Source organism: Rhinatrema bivittatum, chromosome 3 (assembly GCF_901001135.1).
Source record: "Rhinatrema bivittatum chromosome 3, aRhiBiv1.1, whole genome shotgun sequence".
In the NCBI taxonomy this organism is placed as follows: Eukaryota; Metazoa; Chordata; class Amphibia; order Gymnophiona; family Rhinatrematidae; genus Rhinatrema; species Rhinatrema bivittatum.
Genome location: NC_042617.1, coordinates 186488191 through 186515222, shown reverse-complemented (window position 1 = coordinate 186515222; position 27032 = coordinate 186488191). Strand labels below are relative to the sequence as shown.

The following is a 27032-nucleotide window of genomic DNA, read 5'->3' as shown; positions in this document are numbered from 1 at the left end:
AGTGAAACACGCAAAAAAGAAATAAAAATCTGCACATTGAAAGGTACTTTTTATGATTCTGGTCCAGTCTGCTCACAGATTTAACACTGATGTATGAATTAGCAATATCATAATACCTTATTTATGTCAGTGAATTACAAACATAGAATCTTTTTTTTAATTCAGGAAAACTAAAACCAATTACATTTTTGTAACATTTTCTATCTGGATAATTATATAGCAACAACAACAAAAAAAAATCCTAAATAAATAAACTAACCAACTACTATAGAGAAATATGTGCCAGCAAGAACAGGAAATACTGAGTGCAAAAATTTCAGAACACTGGTGGCAGATGCTGGGAACAGTTTCCGAATGCAGGCAGAGGAATAAAAAAATGTGGTGAAAGTCAAGAAAGCAAAGTCTGGGATCAACACAAAGCACCCTGGGTGTTAGGGTAAAACCAGAAATCAAATATGAGGATATGGGCAGACGGGATGGTCTCTGAAGCCTTTAGCTTCAAATTTCTATCAAGAGAGAATACTGTTCTTCCTCATATTCTTAGTGAGAACAAGGCATTTCTTAAGGAAACTGTTGACCTGAATTGTTGCATCACCTGAAAATGAGGTGTTTTAGTTACATGATTATGGTACTCAAAATTTGAGGTAAAAACTTGTTACCTATCAAGATCTTATGCAAGTTCTTATCCCACCATCACCCAAATAATGGCAGACACAGTGTGCCTTCCATTAAGCGTAACTAAACAGTTCTTCAAGCTACTGTATAAATGTACACCTTTTAAAACTAATTTGCATGGTATTTTGACCAAAGAAAATGCAACCACTGATGTTGGACTGCTTATGTGCAGATACAGAGAAAGGAAAAGATTATGGTCCTGCTACACAATCAGGTACTCAGGTGAACTTCCTTCCATAACAAGTACTGGAGTCAGTAAAATTCTGAGCTACCACGTTTCTGTTAAAAGTTCCATTAGATCTGGCATACTCAAATGGTAGATTACAGTCTGCATGTGGCTCTCAGGCCAGTTGGGTGCAGTTCACCATTGCAACTGTTCGGGAAGCGATATGCAAATTGTCTTCAGGAGAGAGGAGCAACACAAGCTGCCAAAAAGAAGCCAGCAGAAGCCCTCGCCTCTCTTGGATCTTCTTAGGTCTTCCAACTTGAGCTGTGCACCTACAGTGGTGGCTCCTTCCCAGCATACTTGTAATTTATAGCAACAGTGATGCAATGTAGGGGAAGGAAGTTGGGCAACACGCTGCTCAGTTGCATGTCCCTTCATCTCCAGCCGGCTGCTGCAGATCTTTCCGCTACTGCGTCAGCCCAAGGTGTGCGGATGAGGGAACAAGAATACGGAGATAGAGGAGAAGGAGGAGAAGGAGGAAAACAAGATGATAGCAGGGCAAGAACTGAACAAGTGGTGATGGAGGTAAAGAAGAGAGAAGGGGGTTGGGTGAAGGGTGAATACAAGATATCCGAGAAAGTTAGGGGAAGAGAAAGATGGAGAAATAAGGAGGAGCACAGGAGTATTTATAAACAAAGGGGAAACATAAAGAGGAGGGGGGAAAAGCTAGTAAGGTAAGCCCTCGGGGGTGGGGACAATACCTGCATGTAATCAGCTCAGAAGTGCGGAAAGGCGGAATATAAAAGCTAAATAAAGGTGGGGAATCCTCACTTCACTAAAAGGTTTCATTTCAACACAGCTCACATGGTTCCAGTACAGCTCGGGAAAGGCAGGTAGGGTTGGGAGTAGGGGGTGTGAAACAGGAAATCGCTCTGATGCATTCCAGCTCCCTCAAAGGTTAGCTGGCGTCTATAACTCCTGCCTGGTTTTACACTGTGCAGGCAAAAGCAGACCCTTTTTTGTTTTCCCTGGTCTTTTTTCTTTATTTGGCTTTGCACCATCAGAAGTCCCCTGGTCTTTCAGTGGGGGTGTGCCTGTACCCAAAACAGAAAGAACGCACCAGAGCAGGACGTCAGGAGAAGAAAGACCAGAGGAAAGCAGGAGAACATCAATAAAACTCAACAATAAAAACCAATTTTAGTTAGCTGGATATTTTTGTGACTTTGTGATGTTTTAAGGGGGTACTTTTCAAAAGGATTTACGGTATGTGCATAAACCCCGGTTAACACGCGTAAATCATCTTTTGAGAATTGGCTGGGGGAGAGGGGAGTTTATGCTGGGAAAAGTACATGCATATCACAATAATACATGGACTTTGTTCTGGGAAGGAATGGAGTTGGGGCAGGAAAAGAACTGACACGCACACATTCCAGTTTTAAAAGTATGGGAGTAAATGTACACACCAAAAATGAGGCCTGCCTGGCAGCAGGTGCAATCTCCATGCACATACCAGCACAACCCGTGGATTTGCAACGCAAACATGTGCACTATGGGGCGGATTTTCAGAGCCCTGCTCGCGTAAATCCGCCCAAAACCGGGTGGATTTACGCGAGCAGGGCCCTGCGCGCCGGGAAGCCTATTTTACATAGGCCTCCCGGCGCGCGCAGAGCCCCGGGACTCGCGTACGTCCCGGGGTTCTCGGAGGGGGGCGTGTCGGGGGGCGGGGCCGGAGCACGCGGCGTTGCGGGGGCGTGTCGGCAGCGTTTTGGGGGCGGGTACGGGGCGTGGCTACGGCCCGGGGGCGTGGCCGCGCCCTCCGTACCCGCCCCCAGGTCGCGGCCCGGCGCGCAGCAGGCCCGCTGGCGCGCGGGGATTTACGTCTCCCTCCGGGAGGCGTAAATCCCCCGACAAAGGTAAGGGGGGGGTGTAGACAGGGCCGGGTGGGTGGGTTAGGTAGGGGAAGGGAGGGTAAGGTGAGGGGAGGGCAAAGGAAAGTTCCCTCCGAGGCCGCTCCGATTTCGGAGCGGCCTTGGAGGGAACGGGGGAAGGCAGCGCGGCTCGGCGCGCGCAGGCTATACAAAATCGATAGCCTTGCGCGCGCCGATCCAGGATTTTAGTGGATACGCGCGGCTCCGCGCGTATCTACTAAAATCCAGCGTACTTTTGCTTGAGTCTGATGCGCAAGCAAAAGTAGGCTGATCGCGCTTCTTTTAAAATCTACCCCTATGCGGGCTGCTGAAAATTACCCTCCCCATGCATTTAGCATAATCATTCTTTATAATTGCATGTGTAATAACTGTCAAATGATATTGCTCTGCCGTTATTGCTGTGTGACACTCCCTAAAAACTATTTTCATTATGTTCGTCCATTCAGGAGTTGTTCAATATAATTTGTTTCCCTCTCCTCATCACCTAATCTCTCTGAAGCCAGTAATCTTAAAATGGGCTATCTTCACTGCATTCTTTTTCATTTCAACAACATGATTTGTTTTGCGTAAATGACACGTTCAGCACATACTACGATAAAGGACTTCAGTGTGCAGTTCTGAGAAACTGGGAAGTTCACGGTTCTCATGTGCAAGGATGCAGCTGTGGCTGTACATGTAAGAAAGGGAGGCCGTGGTTGTGTATGCATGAAGAGTCTGAGGCTGGCTGAGCAGCTGTGAGAGAGACTGTGTGCATGTCTCCGAGTGCATATGGTTGTATGTGAAAGAAAAACTATGCCTGGGTGTACTTGATAGGGAGAGACAAACTGTCGGGCCGATATAGTACAGTGCGCTCTGTTAACCCGCGATTGGACGCGCGTTTTCGATGCGCTAGCTTTACCCCTTATTCAGTAAGGGGTAATAGCGCGTCGAAAACGCGTGGCCAACCCCCCCCCCCCGAAACTAATAGCACCCGCAACATACAAATGCATGTTCATGGCCCTATTAGTTATTCCCGCGCGATTCAGTAAGTAAAATGTGCAGCCAAGCCGCACATTTTACTTTCAGAAATTAGCGCCTACCCCAAAAGGTAGGCGCTAATTTCTGCCGGCACCGGGAAAGTGTACAGAAAAGCAGTAAAAACTGCTTTTTTGTACACCCTCCAACTTAATATCATGGCGATATTAAGTCGGAGGTCCCAAAAGTAAAAAATAATTAAAAATTTTTTTTTTTAAATCAGCCCGCGGCCGACGCTCAATTTTTCCGGCGTCCGGTTTCCAAACCCGTGGCTGTCAGCGGGTTTGAGAACCAATGCCGGCAAAATTGAGCGTCGGCTGTCAAACTCGCTGACAGCCGCCGCTCCTGTCAAAAAAGAGGCTCTAGGGACGCGCTAGTGTCCCTAGCACCTCTTTTTACCGCAGGCCCTTATTTGAATACTAAATCGCCCACTCTCCCGCAACTTTTACTGTATCAGCCCATGTGATAGCAAAAGAATGTGCTAAGTGTGTCTGTGTGTGTGACTTTGTGTAAGAGGCAAAGGATGCACTTAAGCTGTTGTATTCAACATCTACTTAAGACCAGTCTGCACATTACTTGCAGGGGTCAGCCAACAATATCTTCTCTATTAGGATGATACACAATTCTTTTTACCTGCTGCAGTTGATGAAAAAAACACTTTGGTTCTTATTTCTATTTATTTGACAGCCTAAAAAAGTTGTTAAAAACTGCGCTCATTTATCTCAGAAGATCCCCATCATACCTTCCGTCACCAATGACATTCCAGGACTTTCCTATTCCTTTTTCAAAGGAAGTAAGAAATTTAAGGATTATTATTTGATTCAAATCTCTCATTTAGGTCTCACATTAAAAAAAGTTGTTCAACAGTCTTTTTGGAAGCTTAGACTCATGCAAAATCTTAAACCATATCATGAAACAAATTATTTCAGAACATTCCTGCAATTGTTAGTAATCTCCAAACCAGGTTACTGTAATTTGATCTAGTTAGGATCACCACAATATATATCAAAGGTCCTTCGGGTCATTCAAAATTCAGCAACTAGAGTTTTAAGTGGCACTTTGAAATTTTGAACACATTTCACCTGTCCTAGCATCACTATACTGGCTTCCAGCTGAACAGAGAGCTCAATTCAAAATCCTTACAATGGTCCACAAAGCCTTAAGTGGTGAAACACCCGCAAGTAACACCTTGATCAAGAGCTATCAATCTACAAGAAATCTGCTGGTCCACATCTATTAGACTTACCAAGCTAATGGGTGATATCATTTTTTTCTGTTACGGGCCCAACTTGGTGGAACCAACTTCCCATCTCACTCCACAAAGACATGTGTAATAAGACCTTCAGAAGGTACTTGGAAGCTCATCTATTTAGGGAGGTGTTTAACTTGCCCCTCTAACTCCACATTGGGCAACTACTTCTGGTACTAGGCACATAGGGCCGGATTTTCAAAAGGTTACGCACGTAAATCCGGAGGGCTTACGCGCGCCGGGTCTATTTTCAAAAGACGTGTGTAAGTCCTGGGGCTTGCAAAAAGGGGCGGGGAGGGGGCTGGGTGGGCGGTCCGGGGGGGGACAGGGCGGGGTCAGAGGCTCCCGGCACAGCAGCCATTTGCCACTCTGCCAGGGATCACGCGCCGGCAGTTGGCCAGCGAGCGCAACTTACTTCAGCCCCAGGGCTGACGTTTAAAAAACAAAAGAAAACTGAAGAAAAAGGTAGGAGGGAAACGGTGGAGGAGGTAGGGGAAGGGAAGGTAGGGTGGGGGGTAGGGAAGTTCCTTCCGAGGCCGCTCCGATTTCGGAGCGGCCTGGGAGGGAATGGGGGAAGGCAGCGCTGCTCAGCGCGGGCTCGGCGCGCACACGGTGCACAACTGTGCACCCCCTTGTGCGCGCCAACCCCTGATTTTATAATATGCGCGCACATACTATAAAATCGGGCGTACGTGTGTGCGCTATCACTGGTACATGTGGCGCTCTCACTGGTTTCTGACAATGCTCAAAAGAGCCGACACCAGATTTAGCTCAAGCTACAATGGTGCATGTGGGTAGGTAGAGGGAGCTTACAAAAGTTAAAAACACTAAATTTCACCTTTAGCTTCAAAAGGGTAAAGGAAAAAATCCGCACATGTACACCTGCATGCCAGTCTTAAAAATCTACCGCTAAGAATTCATGTACATCAAATGTCAGCCAGAGATTCTATATTTTTTGTTTTGTTCCTTGTGTATTGATGCTGTTTTGTACAGTATATTGTTTTATGCGTGGTTTTATTGAAATGCACTTAGGACCTTGGATAATGCGGCATATACATTTTTAAAATAAATAAAATGAGGGAGAGAAAAGTGAGGAGAAGGCGATGAGGCTATATGCATGTTCTACTATCAGTGTGAAAAAAAATTTTGTTGTGTATGTGTGTGTTCTGGGCTTTTTTTTTTTTTTTTTTTTTAAGAAAAGATGTAGCTGCTTGTTTGTGACCAAAGTTTCGCTATATAACACATGCCTAAAAGAGAAAGCATAGAAAAGAAAAAGAGAAAAAAAAATGTTGGACACAACTGATGTGCATCTATGCCATAGGCCATGCGTTGGCTGCTGCCATTGACAATTTTTATAAAAAGCACAGTTTGGTCCCCTGGCTGGTAAAGTCTAGCCATCCTTGTATTAGATTACAATGCTCCCTAATTCTCTTCATTGCTAAAAAGCCAAATGACTTCCTCATGAATACAGCCATAATTGCGGCTTCCTCTGTGCAAATAAACACATGCTGCAGGCCTGGCACATGGAGTGCAGCTGCAGACACTGCTTCTTTAGGGGCTGAGCTGTTTCCACAAGTAGCAGAATAAAGCAGCAGTATTAAGCAGGTCCTTCAACACTCCTTGCTGCCTTTTTCTTGGCTCAGTTATGCTCTTTTTATGATTTGCATTTCTATTTTGTCTGATACTTTACTTCTTATATTTTTGTATTCTTCAGCCTCTCACCCCACCTTCCCTAATTCAGGTTACTTTTCATGCTGTTTGTGTGCTCTGGATCAGGATGGCTCTATCACTGGTTTCTGACAATGCTCAAAAGAGCCGACACAGGATAAAGCTCAAGCTACAATGGTGCATGTGGGTAGGTAGTGGGAGCTTACAAAAGTTAAAAACACTAAATTTCGCATTCAAAAGGGTAAAGGAAAAAATCCAAATGACTGTCTCTATTCTGGTGAAAGTTATGCTTTAAATTGGTCTTCAATGTTTGTTTATTATAAGCCGGCTCTGACCCCTGTTTTTTTTTGGTTTTTTTTGTTTACGCTCAGTTCTTTGCATGCCTTCTTTACATCCTTCCTCCACACTTCCTGCTTTTATGGAGGAACATGAATGGCAGCACTAAGTTCTTCTTGCAATGTGCTAAGTCTGTGATTCTCAACCTTTTTTTGGGTTATGGAACAGCAAGACCAGGGTTCACTTCAACGTGGCACACCACCACCTTCCCCATCTCTCCCTCCCCTCCCCCCCCCCCCCCCCCCCAACCTGGCATCTTCATCATCTTTCTTCAACCCTCTCCTACCTTGGCATCTTCCCCCATCGCCCTCTTTTTCCTCTCATTACCGCACCCCCCCTCCCCCCCCGACTCTTGGTACCATCACTTTCTCTTCCCTTCCTTTTTCCTCTTCTTCTCCCTCCTTCCCCTACCCCCTGTATTTCTTCCCTTCCATCTCCCTCCACATACACCCCCCAGCATCATCATCATCACCTTCCATCCCATGACATAATTATCTTCTCTTCCTTTCCTTCTCCCTTCACCCCCCCTTGTATCATTATCACTTTTTTCTCTCTTCCCTCTGTCCTCCACCCTCTTGCATCAACATCATCTTCACCTTTCTTCCCTCTCCTTCCCGTTCTTTCCCTTTTTCTCTCTTCCCTCTGTCCTCCACCCTCTTGCATCAACATCATCTTCACCTTTCTTCCCTCTCCTTCCCTGCCCTGGCATCATTATCACCTTCTCTTCCCTATCCCCTGGTATCTCTTCTTTATCTTTCTTCTTCCTCCACTCCCTGGCATCATCACCACCATCTTTCATTCTCTTTGCCCTGATACCATCACCTTCTATTAAATTAACCCTCTTCTCAAACCCAGCATCATCACCTTCTCCTCATTTCTGTTCCCTCCATCCCCTCCCTCTGACATAAATTACCCTCCCTTCCCTACCACCTTCTCCTCATGTCTCTCTCCCCCATCTTCATCACCACCTTCTTTTCTCTTCCATTCCCTCTCCCCCACCCCCTGGTATCATCATCATCACCTTCTCTCACTCCTGGTATCATCATCATCATCTTCCTTCTCCCCCACTTCCCTCTGACATCATCACGTTCTCTTCTCTTCCCTCCCACCCTCTGCCATCATCATAATCATCTTCTCCTTCTGTCTCTCCCATCCCATGGCATCATCATCACCTTCTTCCCTTCCCTCTTCACCCACCCCTGGCATCATCACCTTCTCTCCCCTCTCTGATGCCACTCTCCAGCATCATCACCTCCACCTTCCTTTCCCTTATCCCCCAGCATCATCATTTTCTCTGCACTCTCCCTTCACCCCCTGGCATCATCATCATCATCATTACTTTCTTTTCCATTACCACTCCCTCTAGCATCACCACCATCATCATCACCTTTTCCTCACTTCCCTCTCCTTCCACCCACAAGTAGTATCTTCTCTTCCCTCACCCTGGCATCATCATCACTTTCTCTCACCTTTTACCCCTCTCTCCACTTTCTTATATCATTACCTTCCCTCTCCTTTACACCCCTGGCATCATGAATTTTCCTCCTTCCCCTACCCCCTGTATTTCACTTTCCCTTCCCTTACTTCCCAGCATCACTACCTTCTCTTACCCTCTCTTGATATCTTCCCAGCTCTCTCTCCCCCACCCCTCTCCCTCTACCCTACTCACACATCATCACCTTCCCCTCCTTTCCATCTCCATCACCCCCTGGCATCATCACCCTCCCCTTTCTTCTTCCCTCACCCCAGCCACCATTGCCTTCTCTTCTTTTCCCTCCCACCTCACCCCCTAGCATTATCCTCACATTCTTTTCCCTCTCCCCTGGCATCATCACCTTACATAAGAACATAAGATATGCCATACTGGGTCAGACTAAGGGTCCATCAAGCCCAGTATCCTGTTTCCAACAATGGCCAATCCAAGTCACAAGTACCTGGCAAGTACCCAAATGTTAGATAAATCACAAGCTACTATTGCTTATTAATTATGTAATAGCAGTTAATGGATGTTTCTTCTAGGAACTTATCCAAACCTTTTTTAAACCCAGTTACACTAACTGCTGTAACCACATCCTCTGGCAATGAATTCCAGAGCTTAACTATGTGCTGAGTGAAAACGAATTTTCTTGGATTTGTTTTAAATGCGATATTTGCTAACTTCATGGAGTGCCCCATGGTCCTTCTATTATCTGAGAGAGTAAATAACTGATTTACATTAACTTGTTCAAGTCCTTTCATGATTTTGTAGACTTCTATCGAATCTCCCCTCAGTTGCCTCTTCTCCAAACTGAACAGCCCTAACTTCTTTAGCCTTTCCTCATAGGGAAGCCAGTCCATGCCCCTTATTTTGGTTGCCCTTCTCTGCACTTTCTCCAGTGCAGCTATATCCTTTTTGAGGGGTGACAATTCCACACAGTATTCAAGGTGCGGTCTCATCATGGAGCAATACAGAGGCATTATGACATCCTCCAGTTTGCCATTCCCTTCTTAATACTTCCTAACATTCTGTTAACTTTTTTTGATCACCACTGCACAGTGAGACAACGATTTCAATGTATTATACACTATGATGCCTAGATCTCTTTCCTGGGTGGTAACTCCAAAGACAGAAACTAACATTGTGAAACTACAGCAAGGGTTATTTTTTTTTCTATATGCATCACTTTGCACTTATCCACGTTAAATTTAATTTGCCATTTGGAAGTCCAATCTTACAGTCTCATAAGGTCCTCCTGCAATTCATCAAAATCCACTTGAGGTTTAACTACTCTGCATAATTTTGTGTCATCCGCAAATTTGATCACCTCACTCGACGTACCCCTTTTCCAGATCATTTAATAAATATATTAAAAAGCACCGCTCCAAGTACAGATCCCTGAGACACTCCACTGTTTACCTTTTTCCAGTGTGAAAACTGACTATTTTGTCTTTTAACCAACTTTTAACCAACTTGCAATCCACAAAAGGACATCAACCTCTATCTCATGACTTTTGAGTTTTCTTAGAAGCCTTCTGAAAATCCAAATACACCACATTTACTGGTTCACCTTTGTCCACATGTTTATTCACCCCTTCAAAAAAATGTAGGAGATTTGTGAGGCAAGATTTCTCTTGGGTAAATCCATGATGGCTGTGTCCCATCAAATCATGTCTATTTAAACGTTTTGTGATTTTATTCTTGATAACAGTTTCCACGATTTTTCCCAGTACTGAAGTAAGGCTCACCGGTCTATAGTTTCCCAGATCACCCCCTGTAGCACTTTTTAAATATAGGGGGATACACTGGCCATCTTCCCATCTTCAGGTACATCGGATGATTTTAATGATAGGTTACAAATTAATTGAAATAGGTCTGAAATTTCATTTTTTACTTCTTTCGGAACCCTGGGGTGTATACCATCCAGTCCAGGTGATTTACTACTCTTCAGTTTGTCAATCAGGTCTACCACATCTTCCAGGTTCAACGTGATTTGGTTCAGTTGATCTGAATCATCACCCATGAAAGCCTTCTCTGGAACGGGCATCTCTCTAGCATCCTCTTCAGTAAACACTGAAGCAAAAAAATCGCTTAATCTTTTCCACTTCTCTAAGTGCCCCTTTAACCCCTTGATCATTAAAAGGTCCAACCAACTCCCTCACAATATTTCTGCTTTGGATATATTTTTTTTAAAGTTTTTATTATGCAATTTTGCCTATCTGGTCAACTTCTTTTCAACTTCTCTCTTAGCCTGTCTTATCAATGTCTTACATTTAACTTGCCACTGCTTATGCTTTATCCTATTTTTTTCTGATGGCTCCTTCTTCCAATTTTTGAATGAAGATCTTTTGGCTAAAATAGCCTCTTTCACCTTCACCTTTTAAACATGCCGGTAATCATTTTGCTTTCCTTCCACTTTTTTAATGTGTGGAATACATCTGTTCTGTGCTTCTAGGATGGTATTTTCAAACAATGTCCATGCCTGTTGCACACCTTTTACCTTTGTAGCTGCAACTTTCATTTTTTTTTCTATTTTTCTAATTTTATCAAAGTTTCCCTTTTGAAAGTTTAGCGCTAGAGCCGTGGATTTACTTATTGTCCCTCTTCCAGTCATTAATTTCAATTTCATCATATGATCACTGTTGCCAAGTGGCCCCACCACCATTACCTCTCTCACCAAATCCTGTGTTCCACTAAGAATTAGATCTAAAATTGCTCCCTCTCTCATTGGTTCCTGTACGAATTGCTCTATAAAACTGTCTTTTATTCCACCCAGAAACTTTATCTCTCTAGCATGCCTGATGTTTCACTTACCCAATCAATACTGGGGTAATTGAAATCTCCCATTATTACTCCACTATCAGTTTAGTTATCTTCCCTAATTTCTCTTCAAATTTCACTGTTCACCTCACCATTTTGGCCAGGTGGACAGTAGTATACTCCTATCACTAATCTCTTCCCCAACACACAAGGGCTTTCTACTCAAAGATTTGATTGTGCATTTAGTCCTGTTGGACTCTATGCCATCCCGGACATAAAGCACCCCCCTGCCACCAAGATACTCCTCTCTGTCATTGTGATATAATTTGTACCCCGGTATAGCACTGTCCCATTGGTTATCTTCTTTCCACCATGTCTCTGAGATGCCAGTTAAGTATATGCCATCATTCACTGTTATACACTCTAATTCTCCCATCTTACTTCTTAGAATTCTGGCATTAGTATAAAAAAAATTTCAAAGTGTGTTTTTTGTTTGTATTTTCATTCTGCTTTTCAGTTGACAAGGATAAATTGGAATCTTTTAGCTCAGGTGAGTTTTTAATTATAAGCATTTGGACTATGTTTCTTATATTGGAAGTTCTCTGTTGGGATGCCCTAACTCTAATGCTTCATTGGTATCCTTTGAAGATACCTCCCTCGAAACCATGCACTGCTGACCAACTATCAGCTTTTCCCTTTGTTCTAGTTTAAAAGCTGCTCTATCTCCTTTTAAAAGGTTAGCACCAGCAGCTTGGTTCCACCCTGGTTAAGGTGGATCCCATCCCTTCAGAGAAGACTCCCCCTTCCCCAAAAGGTTCCCCAGTTCCTTAAACAGAGTCCCTCTTCCTTGCACCATCATCTCATCCATGCATTGAGACTCCGGAGCTCTGCCTGCCTCTGGGGACCTGAATGTGGAACAGGAAGCATTTCAGAGAATGTTACCCTGGAGGTTCTGGATTTCAGCTTTCTACCTAAGACCCTAAATTTGGCTTCCAGAGCCTCCCTCCCACATTTTCCTATATCATTGGAGCCCACAGCTGGCTCCTCCCCAGCACCGTCTAAAATCCTGTCTATGTGACACGTGAGGTCCGCCACCTTCGCACAAGGTAGGCATGTTACCAGGCGATCCTCATGCCCACCAGCCACCCAGCTGTCTACATTCCTAATAATTGAATGACTAACTATGACAGCCGACCTAAGCCTTCCCTCCATGGCAGTAGCCCTGGGAGACACATCCTTGCTGCAAGAGGACAATGCAGCACCTGGAGAGCAGGTCCTTGCTACAGAATCATTTCCTGCTGCACCAGGTTGATGCTCTCTGATCATGAGACCTTCCTACTTCAAGGAAGCACCAGGGCTGCCAGTCTGGAGTTGGGACATGGTTATTATGTCACTGAAGGTCTCATCTATGTACCTCTCTGTCTGCCTCAGCTCCTCTAGGTCTGCCACTCTAGCATCCAGAGATCAGACTCGTTCTCTGAGAGACAGGAGCTTTTTGCATCGGATGCACAAGTACAATTTCTCACCGGCGGGGAAAAAATCATACATGTGACACTCGATGCAAAAGACTGGGAGGGGGGGCCTCCCAATTGCCGTTGGACTGCTACCTTCATCTTAAATTTGATCAGTGCCTAGTTAAGTTTCAGATTGCTATCGGTATAAGATTGCATACAATTAGGGTCCTTTAAATGCATTAGTGTATTCGCTATATATCTGGTAGTGAACTACAAGAGAATGATCAACTCTTGATAAACTCAGAAATTCCCCACACCTTAAGTTAAAAAGCTGATTTAAAAAAAAAAAAAAAAAATTGAAGTGTGAAAGAGATACCTGCCTATAAATTAAAGGATAAGCTAGGGTTTGGTGGGAGAGGAGGAAATACAAACACACAAAGGGCCAGATTTTAAAACTTACACACGCGGGGTACATTTGTGCGAGCTACTCAGCGCGCACAAATGTACGCCCGATTTTATAACATGCGCACACAGCTGCACGCATGTTATAAAATCCAGGGTCAGCACGCGCAAGGGGGTGCACCCTAGTGCCCCTAGGGTAGCCCAGATGGCTTTCCCTGTTCCCTAGGCGGGAACTTTCCTTCCGCCCCCCCCCCCCCATACCTTCCCCTCCCTAACCTGCCCCCCAGTCCTATCTACCCCCCCCCCACCTTTGCTTAATAAGTTGCGCCTGCCGGCCAAGTGCCGTGCACAATCCCCTGGCACAGCCGCTGTGCCAGAGGCCTCGGCCCCGCCCCTTTCACAAAGCCCCAGGGCTTGCGCGCGTCGCCAGGACTATGCAAAATAGGCTCGACGCGCATAACCCTTTGAAAATCTGGTCCAAACTTGTTTGTTACCTGCCGGACTACTCATTTAAAACAAAACACACAAACACACTAAATAATAGTTTACTTCTCCCCAATACTTTTATGTTTTAAAAATTTCTCCAGGCAGTACTTACTGAAGCTTTCCAGCCACCAGCAAGGTGATCCTCTCCTCTCAGTGCTTCCCTTACCTCTCTCTCCTTAACTATGGCATCATTACCTTATCTCCCCCCTCCACCTGGCATCATCTATTTTCCCATCTCTGGCATCATCATCATCATCACCTTCACCTTCCTTCCCCCTCCATTATTCCTGGCATCATCACCTTCCTTTCCTTCCCTCTCCCTCCACACCCCTTTGGCAGATTCAGCTGTCCTCCCTTTCCTGCGTCCTGGAACCAGCAGAAGTCTGGGCGGCACTTACCTGGTGCTGCTGCTTCCTCCTCCTCCTCTGCAGTTAGACCAGCACAGGGCCAGCAGGTCACGCAAAACTACAGGACCCGGGCATTCAGTTTCAATTGCAAAGGAAAGCCGGCAGAGGGAGAAGAAGCAAAGCGTTGGGCGCTGATCCGCCCCCACTCCCATGCTAGCAGGACATGATCCTGCAGGCCAGGAAGGAAAGAGAAAATGAATCCTACCAGTGCCTCAACTTTTCTTATTGAGCTCTTTCTGCTGCACCTGCACCTCAGCAACAGGACTCCATTTGAGAAGCACTGTGCTAAGTATTAGGATCGGAGATTTATATGTAAGAGTGAAAATGCCTCCTTGGCCCATTCCCCTCCCCAGCCGTTTGCTCTAATTGTCCGTCACTTGCCTGATGCTAGCAGACTTTGCCTTCAAGTCATTCCAGCGCTGGTTCATGTCATCGAGCCGATTCTGGAGCAACACCGTTTCCTCAGAACTCCCCAGGGCTTTCACCATCTTTTGTCGGTTTCCATCAATGCTCTTAAAGATGTCATTATGGGCATCAATCTCTGCCTGTATGTCCTGAAAACAGGGAAAGAAAAAGCCCAAAGACCGATCATCAAACCACTTTGGAGACTTTTTCCAGAACTGACCTATGAATAAAATGCAGCTTTTAAGTCATGTCATGTTCTGAGATGCATGTTGATGTTTTGGGGGTTTTTGGGGGTTTTTTTAAGGGGTGGGGGGAATTGCTGCTCTCACTTTATTTACTCAGCAATTATAGAAGTACTTGAGCCAGCCTTAAACTCACAGAAACATATATAAAACATCTTCCAGGCAGCCGTAACCTTGCTTGATTGAGCTTGTCTGTCCCATAATTTGTTTGGGGGGGGGGGGGGGGGGGAGGGCAAGGGAAGGGAAGGAGGCAAGGAGAGAGTGTTTAAATTCCATATAATGTAGGAAATGAACTTATCTGAACAAGGAAGTCTGAACACAGTTTGGGATCTCTGTTAGCTATTTGTCACTATACAGACCCAGCCTGGTGGCAGGAGTGTGCAGGGACATGCAGAAGACCCCCAGTGTCGGGGGTTTTTTGTGCACCGTGTCAGCTGGGGCTGGGGAATTTGTCATCGCTCAAGGGCAACACCTAGTGGCTGGATTTAGGACCCTCATGATTACAGGATTCCTGAGGGAGCCCCAGCCAAGGACCGCAGCTGTGTGTGTGTGGGACCGCAGCTGTGTGTGTGTGGGGGGGGGGGGGGGGAGGGTGGCAGAGAAGATACAAAATATGAAAAATGAAGGCTCATGGTGCCATATCGCTGACTGAGTGGGAGGACCAAAGAAGCAGGAGGAAACCGCTGGACCGAAACCACCTCCCCCACTAAAATTCTCACTAGACTATTGCACTGATATAAGCTGACACCTAAAATCATTATATCATGCTAAGTTGCAAATTAAAATCCGATTGCAGTGGCCATTCAAACAGGCATGCCTTTGGTGATTTTTTGTTGTTGTTGTTGCTAAACAAATTTCATCTTCATGGTTTGGCAATGATCATAACATAATCGTGTCCCCCAACGGGGACGGGTGGCAGTGCGTCCATCCCCTATAGGCACAGCATCTCAGTTCTCAGCCCAAGGGCCATCCTCGGTTCATAGCTCAGACGTTACATATGATTTTATAGCCAAAAGACTAAGAAGCAACTTCTTAGGATGCTATGCTTTAAAAAAAAAAAAAAAGCTAGCAAATTTAGAACACTAAAAGCTAAATTAATGTGTTAGATAGCATCGGTCTTCTGGTAACAAACGTGTGTGGGAGAGAGCGAATAAACTGATCTTAACAGATGAGAACAATTGTTTTCATCCAACAAAAAAATGGCATTTAAAAAAAAAAGTAGAAGCCTGAGAGGGAAAGAACAAGAGGGACTCCAGCATGATAGCCAGTGCTTCTAACATCTGCACAGGACTGTATAAATAGTAAAATGTAGGTTTCTGAAAGCTTGCTGCAGTGGAAGTCTCACTGGGACTAATCAGCAAAGATCATTAGTGAAACCTACTGCGCATACAAACATCAGCTTCCTTTTCAAAGACAACTTTACCACCCGGAAAACTCTCTCTCTCTCTTTCTCTTCAGTCTCATGTTTCTAAGAGCACTTTTACTTTAATCAGTGAGCATCCAAGCATTCTCAAATTAAATAAATGATTAGGGAGAGCATCCTGGCAACTGTGCTTGCAGCAAGGTAAGCCTTTATTTAAAACTGCTCAGACAATACTTGAAATAATTACAGCATGAGAAAACACAGGAAAAAATTACTTCATACAAAACCTTTTAGAAAACATCCATGCCTCTACAAGAGGTTTTGCTTTTATATAGATAGATAGATAGATAGTTATAGATATAGGTGGTTTGTGCGTTACATTTGGGTATAGAAATCATATTTCTAAGATTTTCTCTCCTAAGGGAGTAGTTAGATGAGTGCGATGAGTGCTCCAAAAGGCAGTATGGAACAAAAAAAACCACGAGGATCACGATCTGATCTTGTGCGCTGCAATCTATTACAGACCCTAAGAAACTGTACATTTCTATACCAGGTTTGGCTCTGCCTTTATGACAGTTTGGATTAGCAGGGAATAAAGAGTTCTGGACGCGGAGGCATATCCCATTGCCACAGTTTGGCATTAAGCGTTGACGTAAGTGCGGGATTACAGTTATGCTGGAGCCCATAGAGAGAAGGCAGAAACCTTTGTACTCTTGGGAGTGTCTCTGTATTCATTTTCTGGTAAGAACTACTCCAGTCACAGGGACAGTAATTTTGAGAATAACTTGAACACATGGTATGTGGCAAGCAGGCATTAGAATATCTAAGGATCCCCCCTTCTCTTTCCCACAGTCATCTTCAACAATGGTCCTTCTAGCAAACCCTGGAAACTTCACTTACAACACCAATTTCTTCTTACCCTACACAGGCCCACTGACTAGATGACAGCAAAGTAGCTAATGGTCCAGCTGAAGGCAATGCCTTATAAGCACCCATGGTTTGCACTTCTATTACTAACAAGAGTCCGGATGCCTCACCTTGTCAAAATAGGAGTAACCACCTGTACAGATTTGGCTAGCCCAAGGCACAAAGAAAAATGAACTCCCGTCAAGACCAAATATTTAAAAGTAAACACAATTCTAATAAATAGATCAAATTATCTTTTTTATACATGACCATTCTCTTTCCACATCATAAAACACTCTCCTCTTCAGTTTTTCTTCTGTGCAGAGGCAAAGATTATTCTACTCTGTCAAGAACACATATCGCCAGAGATTCAGAAACTTGCCCACCGCTTACTTTCCACATTAGAAATATACTTGCTATGTACTGTTTGTACACAAACCCTCCACCATCTCCCTCTTAAATTCTTCCACCTTCCCCTCACATTGTGTACTCTTGAGGGAATTCTGCACTAGTGTGCAATGCAGAACTGGCACAGAATTCTCCTACCCCACAGAATTAGAAAATGCTATGGTAAAATTTAGCATTGCAGCTGTACCATTGGCCTGTGTGGGCCAGCCAGAGGCAGCAAGAGGCACAGTTTTAGCTTGTGTGGCCAGAAAGAGGAAGTACCATTGACCCATGGATGCCAGGAGAAGATGCCATCAGGCACAAATTTGGCCTTTGTAGATGGGAACTCCAGCAGCAGCTTCAGAGGAGATGGGAAGATTAGAGGCTGGGGTGGAAAGACAGAGATGGGAGTGTCTGGTTTGGGCAGAGAGTGGTGGCATCTGGCTGGTTTGAGGGAGAGAGGGAGGAAGAGATTGGAAATGGTGGGGCTGAGCTTAGAAAAGCGGGAGAGGGAAAGGGGTAGTGTGTAGTTTGAGGGGAAGGAAGAGTGGACAGGCTGGGCCTGAGTGGGGAGAGAAAGAGAATGGTGGGGCTGGGCAGGGGTGAGATGGTAGAGGAATGGTCCATTGCATTATGATATGCTATTACAGAATTCCTAGAAGGAGTCTGGCATTTTTGAGCAGTAATTTTTTCCCTAATGCCGTTTAAATTAATTATTACTCAAAAATGGTGACTATCTTCTGTTACACTGATTTGGAAAATTTTAACACATTGTACACAGAATTTCAATATTTTTGAGGCACAGAATTTTCCCAGGAGTTCCCCACCCACAACAACCCTCTGTCCCTCTCGTTTGTGATCTGGTCTCTTCACCCCAGCTCCCTCACTCCCCATCACCCCTATGTAGCCCTCTCGCTTGCTTCCTTTCCACTCTCTTAATCTTCTCATTCCCCCCCTCCCCCTTCCACCCCAATGCATTATTTTCCCATCCCTAGTTCGCTCTCCTTCCTGCAGCTGCACACTGTAGCCCCTTCTTCCTCAGGGCTTTTACCTTTTTTCAGCCTCCTGCAAATCTGTCAACAAGCTATAAAAATCCACCCATCTGCTTTTTGAAACCCTGTATACTACAATCAAAGAGGGCAGCACTACTAGAGATCTTATAAAGATGTGGATATATTAAATTCAATGGGTACTGATGAATTTTTAACAATATCCAGTCAAGCTATCTTGAATCTTCTGACCAGTGAATATTTTAATTACATCTACATGGATGATGCACTTTCTAATGTGTTTAACTAAATGGTTAGCACAGTATGAATGAAAACATGTGAGTTGTAGATACAGAAATGGGGTTTCCTTTCAATTTTCCATAACAGACTGAAAAAAAATAAAATATTATACATTTGAGCAATATTTGAATTTCGTTTTATTGTTCTAGATTAATACCACTGTTCGGTCATGCCTACTAAGGAGCACACACCATATCTACGCACCCTCTTGGCAAGTGACCGTACATATATAGTATTACCAACAATAACTTTTAAAACCTACCCTCCTCCAAAACCAGCCTTGTTGGGGCTGCTCTGCATATTCATTTGTCCACAGTGGAAATATGTTTTGATGGTGATGACTGACCAACTATATTGGTACTTCCCAATCTGGGGGTCACAAGTGCCTCATAGGGCAGAACTCTTCAGGCACCAGCAGCAGCACTAGTAGTGGAAGTCAGCATGGGGTCTTTGAGCCAACTCATACTCACAGACCCTATGGTAGCCCAGCCTGTGCATGATTTTCTCCGGTAACAGGAAGCCCTGCATGAGGAGAGATCAAGACCACTGCAGGATCTGAGAACTTGCACTGACTTATAGGTAGGGCCAATACGGACTTTCATTACTTATGCTGCTGCCACTCGCAGATCACAGTCGGGTTTGGGACCAACCATGAGGGAAAGTGTGGGCTGAGTGTGCACAGGGAGATTGCCACTGTTCCTCTCTCCTCACCCACCACTGAACCTACCCAAGAGAAAAATGTTTGCCCTCATCCTGCCAGTTGTCATCCACTTTTGGCCCAGGGTCTAAAGGAAAATGTTGCTGCTCAGCCTGACCAGATTTATTTATTTATTTATTTATTTATTTAACAGCTTTTATATACCGGTGTTCGTGCGGGCACATCATGCCGGTTTACAGTAAAACTTGCAAAAGGAGGAAAGTTACAAAAAACAGGGCGCGGGTGTGGGAGCAGGCTAGAAAATACGGGGTGGGTGTGGGGGGAAAGGAAAGGGGAGGAAAGTAAAGAAGCTGTGAAAAGTAAAGGAACGTAGCCATAGGTATGGTGGAGATGTTTACAGCAAGGGGGCTGCAGGGGTGTGATAACTAAGGGGGGGGTTGTAGATGGGTGTGTAGAAGTGGGGCTGTTTGAAGGGAGGGATCAGACACAGGAGGAGTTTGAGGGTTGGATCAGTTGGAGAAGGATTGGCTGTGGAGGGTAAGAGGGGAATGACAGAAGATCGACTGGGGTAGTTAAGAAAGGAGCCAGGGTGAGAGGTTATCAATTGGGATGGATGTGAGAGAAGAATTGTAGGAGAGAGAGGGGATGGGCAATGGGATGAGAAGGAGGGTGATGACAAAAGATCATTTGGGGGTTATAAAAATGTTTGGGAGATGAGACATGTTCTACTGGGATGATAAGAGAAAGGTTGGATGGAGTGAGAGAGGAGATGACCTGGGGGGGATATATGAGGTGCTCAGCTAGAGGGGAAGAAGTTGAGAGAGAAGATCCTCTGGATGGGATAAAGGCTGAGAAAAAGGATCAACAGGAGAGGGTGGAGAATGAGAGTGGAGTGATTGTTGAAGGGGAACAGAACCCGGCTAATTTGTTTTGGGGTCATTTGAATTTTCAAGTTCTAAAATGGGTTTTTATTGGCTAAAGGTTTGGGAAGCCCTGGACTAGATGGAATAACTGTGGAACTGAAGGATGTAATAACTCAGATAGATAGACTAAAATATAACAAATAACCGGGACAGGATAGTATTCACCCCAGAGTTCTGAAGGAACTCAAAAATGAAATCACAGTCCAATTTCTGGTGATTTGCATCTTATCATTTAAAACAGCTATGGTATTAGAAGACAGTAGAGTGGCCAATATGATTCCAATTTTTAAATAGGGCTACAGGGAAGATCTGGGAAACTTGGTAGAAGCTATTCTCAAAGACTAAGAGGATAACTTTAAAACAGCTGTGCAGACCCATATGTGTATGTATATGGGCAAGCAAAAATCTACACCTGTATTTTATAAAATATACGCAAATGTACCCTGCAACCTGCGTGTATATGTAAAAAAAACCCACGCAAATACATAACTGCATGCAGTTAATCAGATAAGTCCTAAAAGCACTACTTCTCTGGCTAAGTAAGATAGCGGGAAAAGTCCTAAACAGTGCAACTTATCAGGATATGTAAATGTGTAAATCAGGATATTTTCTAATATGTGCACCGCAATAAAATTAATAGTGTTAATAATTAGTCTACCAGTTCACCTGCATATCATTGAGACCCTCTTGGCTTTTCAGCTTAAACTCCCCTCGTTTCACCTAGATCCTCCCACGTAGTCAGTATCCCACTTTTAAGATGTTTACGATCACTGAACTCCAGATAAAGAGCAGGTGTGAATATACAAGAGTAAGCTGCCAAATCTACATGTGCAAATCTCTTATAAAACAGCAACTTACTCGCTTAAATTTTGGCCCCACCGAGTTTACTCATGCACCTTTACTTTTAAAACCTGCGCGCACGGGGTACATTTGTGCGTACTACCCGGCGCGCACAAATGTACGCCCTATTTTATAACATGCGCGCGCAGCCGCCGCATGTTATAAAATCCAGGGTCGCACGCACAAGGGGGTTGCACACTAGTGCACCTTGCACGCGCCGAGTCCTAGGGGAGCCCCGATGGCTTTCCCTTTTCCCTCCGAGGGCGCTCCGAAATCAGAGCGGCCTCAGAGGGAACTTCCCCCCCCCCCACCTTCCCCTCCCTTCCCCTATCTAACCCGCCCCCGGCCCTTTATTTTGTTATTTACACCTGCCGCTGTGCCGGAGGCCTCGGTACTGCCCCCGCCCCTTTCACAAAGCCCTGGGACATACGCTCATCCCGGGGCTTGCGCGTGTTGCTGGGCCTATGCAAAATAGGCTCGGCGTGTGTAAATCCTGAGGATTTACACATGTAACCCTTTTAAAATCCACCCCATATGTTGTAGGTTTCAAATATATACTTGTACATATGCTATTTTAGCACATCTATATGATGATTTTACACATGCATCTTTTGAAAATTCATCTTTAAATTATTGACCATATAGATAGACATGGTATAATGGGAGTCAACATGTTTTCTGCAAAGAGAAGTCTTGCCTTACTAATTTACTAGATCTTTTGAGGATGTAAATAAACATGCGGCTAAAGGTAAGCCAGTTGATATAGTTTATTTTGATTTTCATAGGACATTTGATAAATTCCCTCATGAGAGACTCCTCAGGAAATTGTGAGGTCAAGTGATCAAAGGCAGTGCCCAATTGTGGTTTGGTAATTAAATAATACAGGAAGCAGAGAATAGGAAAAAATGGTCAATTTTCCAAATGACTGGGATCTGTGCTATTTAGCATATTCATAAATGATCTGGAAGGAACAAGTGAGGTGACTAAATTTGCAGATGTCACAAAATTGTTTTGCGTCATTAAAACAGCAGCGATTGTGAAGAACTGCAGAAGGACCCTGTGAGACTAGGAGAATGGGCTTCTAAATGGCAAATGCAGTTTAATGTGGACAAGTGCAAAGTAATGCACATAGGAAAAAATAATCCCAACCTCAGGTACACAATTCTGGGTTCTGTGTTAGGAGTCACCACCCTGGAAAAGGACCTCAGAGTCCTTGTGGACAATACTTTAAAATCATTGGCTCAGTTGGCAGCAAGCAGTCAAAAAGGTGTTGCGTCGGCAGGTGGAGTGGGTTGATAGGTCAAGGCCACTGGAGCTTCACCTATACCAGCCCTCATTCCCCGCAGGTTGAGCCTTTGGGTGCCGGAGCCGGCAGGACTTAGATGGGCCTCGAGGCTGGATACCAGAGATGGTTGGTTCAGCCCAGAGACAGCAGACAATAGGTGGCATAATCCTACTCTGGACTGGGTAAGGTACTGGAACTCGGGTGTCTATGGAACAGAGGCTGACAGAGGGCGCTCGAGCAAAGGTAGTCCGAAGCCTAATAAGTCCACGTCCATGGAGTAGACTAGGAAAGGCATCAATGACAGGCTTGGATCAGGGCCGGCTACAAAGTGGAAGTCATGGCAAGCAATGCTGAGATCTGATCACGGAGAAGTCAATAGTGTTGGTCAATCGAAGCAATGGTCTGATCACGGAGAAGTCAATAGTGTTAGTCAATCGAAGCAATGGTCTGATCACGGAGAAGTCAATAGTGTTGGTCAATCGAAGCAATGGTCGAGGTTTGGAGATAGGCAGTAGCGTAGGTCAGGCATAGCGAAGGTCTGGGTCTGGAGATAGGCTGAAGCTTAGTCGGGTAAAGTGAAGTCGAAATCCGTGCAGTCAATCCAAAACATAGGCAGGGCAGGAATGAAGAGAACAGGAACCAGGAACAACGAGGGTCAGGAGTGAAGAATAGAGACAAATCTCTAGCAGCAACGAGTACTCGAGTAGTGAGGAGACCTGTTGCAAAGGCAACGTTATGGAGCGAGGCCTGAGCTTAAATATACTGAAGAGTTTGACGACCTCATCTGGGGCCACGGCCAGGTTCCCGCCGCGGACCCTTCATAGGGATCAGGGATGCGCGCGTGCATGCCTAGGGAGGGGCGCAGCGCAGTTAGTGGCGTCTCTCCGCGGACCACGTGGAGAGGCCCAACGAGAAATGGCATTTTGACCTGAAACGCTGGGGACTATGGCGGCGCCGGAGGCACTGGGGGAAGCCCAAGGTCGAAGCTGGCGGCCTACCGCCGCTAGCAAGGAGGAACTAGAAGCTGGAGTCTGTGTAAGAAGGTGAGGGGGGCCCGCCGCGGGTCTGCTGCAGACGGCACGCGTAACAGTCGCCCCCCTCTTGAAGGTTGGGGTTTGCCCAGAAGGACACGATGGTAATTCAGGAGGAGAGTTTTTTCCAGGATGTTCTGAGCTGGTTCCCACAAATTCTCTTTGGGTCCGTAACCCTCCCAGGAAAGGAGGTATTCCCATCGGTGGCCCCTTCAGTGGACGTTGAGGACTTCGTGTACCTTGTATGTAGTATCGGTTTCTGCCACCAATGGAGGTGGCTCAGGAGCCTTCCGGGCAGGCCAGGATAGAACCACAGGTTTTAAAAGCGATACATGAAATATATCATGTATTCACAGTGTAGGAGGCAGCCGAAGCTGGTATAAAACAGGTCCAATGCATCAGGTAACTGAGAAAGGACCAATATATCTAGGAGCAAATCTCTGGGACAGTATTCGAAGTCGGATATATCGGGTACTTAACCAGACTTTTTGGCCAGGGAGGAATTCAAGAGCCGATTGACATAGACTGTCAGAAGTTCTCTTGACCCGGGAAGCGGCCTGACGCAAGCGGAGATTTGTCTGCTCCCATAACGTCTTAAGGGCATCCGCAGTAGCCTGTGCCACAGGGGACAGCACTGATAGAGGTATGGTCAATGGTGGTCGTGGTTGTTTCCCATAGACAATAAAGAATGGTGAGGTTCCAGTAGCAGTAGCAATATGGGAGTTGTGAGAAAACTCTGCACAGGATAGAAGTTTGGTCCAATTGTCTTGGCAGTCATTGATGTAAGCGCGCAGGAAGGCCTTCAAGGAGTGATTCATTCGCTCAGCTTGTCCGTTAGCTTGGGGATGATAGGCAGTTGTTAAACTGATATTAATACCGAATTTTCGGCAAACAGCATGCCAATATCTAGCAACAAACTGGGGACCTCTGTCTGAAACAATGTCCTTGGGTAGGCCATGCAATCTAAAGATATGATGGAAGAATAAACGTGCTAACTCTGGAGCAGATGGTAGGCCCAGTAGAGGGACGAAATGGGCCATTTTTAAAAATCAGTCTATGGTTACCCATATTACGGTGTGACCCTTTGAAGGAGGCAAATCCATGATGAAATCCATAGACAGGTGAGTCCACGATTCCTCGGGTGCTGGAAGTGGTTGTAGAAGATCCAAAGGTCGACTGACCGAGGGTTTTAACTGTGCAAGTATTTGACGTATGCTTTAGCATCGGAGACCATGGTGGGCCGCTGGAACAGTGCCGTGCTCGTCCTGGGTAACCGGCGAATTTGGAATCATGTGCCCAGCGGAGAACTCTTTCTCAGAGTCCTCGGGGCACGACCGCCTTTCCAGCGGGAACTGAGTAAGTGGCAGATAGACAAATACAAGTCGGGTCTATTATATGAGTAGGTTCTTCCTGGCTGTCTTCAGGCTCGAAGGATTGTGATAGAGCATCTGCCCGGAGATTCTTGTCGGCTGGGCGATAGTGAAGTTCAAAACTGAACCTGGAGAACAAAGCCCATCAAGCTTGACGGGCATTGAGACGTTGGGCTTGACTCAAATGTTCCAGATTCTTTTTTTTTTCTATTTATTTATTTTTACATATTTCTTAAGTAAACAACTTGAATTGAAATGCATACCAACAGCATAAATGTAAAATGTACAAAGGAAATAACATAACAGATTTAACATTAATCGTGAATAGTAAACACACATAATCGTAACAATGAGCCCCAAGGGCTCTTTAGAAATTGCATCAGCAATTCCTCTATCTCAGGAAAATAATTTAAATAAAGGTAAATTGGCAATTTTGGGAAACATATCATATCATATCAAGGCCTCAAGATATAACCTATGGAGTTACTGGGCTGGAAATTAAGGAAGAAGTAAGAACATTTTTATTCTTGTTAGATAAGAATGCAATTAACTGTGAAGGTTGAAAAAATAGAAAAGACACCCCCTCATGTTTGATAAGACATTTACACAGATATTTTAGTAGTAATAATGAGCCTAACTCCAGCACTGAGGTCTCAACAGCAAAAACTCTTGACTCCTTCTCTGGGTAGTTTTTGACAAATCTGGAAAAATCTGAATTTTATGCTTCAAGAAAGTCTCATTTCAATTTTGGAAAAAACATTTAAGAATCCATTCTCTGTCCATATCAATCAGAAAGGTTACCACCAAAGTTGATGTCTCAACCACTTCCAATACATTGTTCCAATACAGCTGATAAGTCCATTTTAGGAGACTCTCTTGGTATTAAAATATGAAAATTATCTTTATCCACTTGACTTCTTTACATAGGAGGAAAATAATACACTTTCGAAATAATAGGCAAAGTATTTTCTGTGATTTTTAATATTTCTAACATGTACCTTCTCCAAAGGTCTTTGGGTGACACATATAATAGTTTTGGAAAATTGATACATCTCAAATTCTTTGCGCACAATTGGTTTTCTAAATTTTCAACTTTAGTCTGTAGGATTTTATTTTCCTTTATCACTTCTTGCTGGACATTCATATTACTTTGAACTTTAACTTCTGTGGACTGTAGTTGCTGTTTATTTTCAACTAACCTACTTGTTGTAGATGGTTGTCCAGTTGTGTTACTTATTTTGTCAGATTATCACTTTAACAGTAGTATTTGAATTTAGTATTTCAATAGCCTCCCAAATCGATTCTAGTGAAAAGGATTGTGGTCTTACCAGTTCTTGATATACTACTGTAAAGGTCTGTTACAAAAGACCTTTTTGTTGCAGCCTTTCCTCTCCCATTGTATCTAGTCCTGAGCCCCTGTCAGGCTGTAATTGTGCCAAGACACTTCCCCCCAGCAACACGGGCTCTGAAGGAGGGTTACTCGATGTACCCGTTCCTGGTGCATCCGTCACTCCACAGTGCTGCTGGGCACGTTTCAGCACAGGGTTCTCAGGAGGAGACCTTTCCTCTGGCGACAAAGATGTAACAAGTTCAATACCGGACTCAGGCTCCTCTTCCCCCCGAGTCTCGGTCAGCAAACTAACTGCCAGAGCACCAGTTTCCCTAGAGATTTGAGCGTCCATAGGTCCCACTATAGGTTGAGCCAGGGATGGCTTCGAAGCCTTGCGCTCCCTTCCACTCCTCTTTCAGGCGGAATGTGGCATAAGTGGTAATTACTTTTCAAGGCAAGAAAGACATTACAGCCTATCTCCAGACCCAGACCTCTGCATCGCCTGTCTACGCTACAGCTTACCTCCAGACCCAGACCTCTGCTTCACCTGACTACGCATTGCCTATTTCCAGACCCAGACCATTGCTTCGTCCGACTACGCTATTGACTATCTCCGTGATCAGACCTCAGCTTTGTTTGACTATGCTCTCGACCATCTCCGTGATCAGACCTCAGCCTTGCTTGCCACTGCCTCTGAATCGCTGCCAGCCCTGACTCAAGCCTACCTTTGGACGCCTCTTCTGCTTACTCCCTGGATGTGGATTCATCAGGCTTCGGCCTACCTTTGCTCAAGCGCCCCCTGTCTGCCTTTGTTCCATTGGCGCCCGAGTTTCCAGGACATTATCCAGTCCAGAGTAGGACTGCACCATCTTTTGCCTGCTGTCTTTGGGCTGAACCAACTTCTCCTGCAACTATACACAGAGGCCCACCTAAGTCCTGCCGGACCCGGCACCCAAAGGCTCAATCCGCAGGGAACGAGGG

General features: G+C 45.0%; 1 protein-coding gene across 1 annotated transcript in view; it reads right to left on the bottom strand.

The window, feature by feature from the left end:
• The window catches only part of UTRN (utrophin), a 1458479-nt gene that overhangs the window by 655098 nt on the left and 776349 nt on the right, over positions 1-27032 (bottom strand). Inside the window, exon 53 of the mRNA XM_029594027.1 lies at positions 14404-14576. Coding sequence (XP_029449887.1) covers positions 14404-14576 — 173 coding nt within the window. The remainder of the gene's footprint in view (positions 1-14403; positions 14577-27032) is intronic.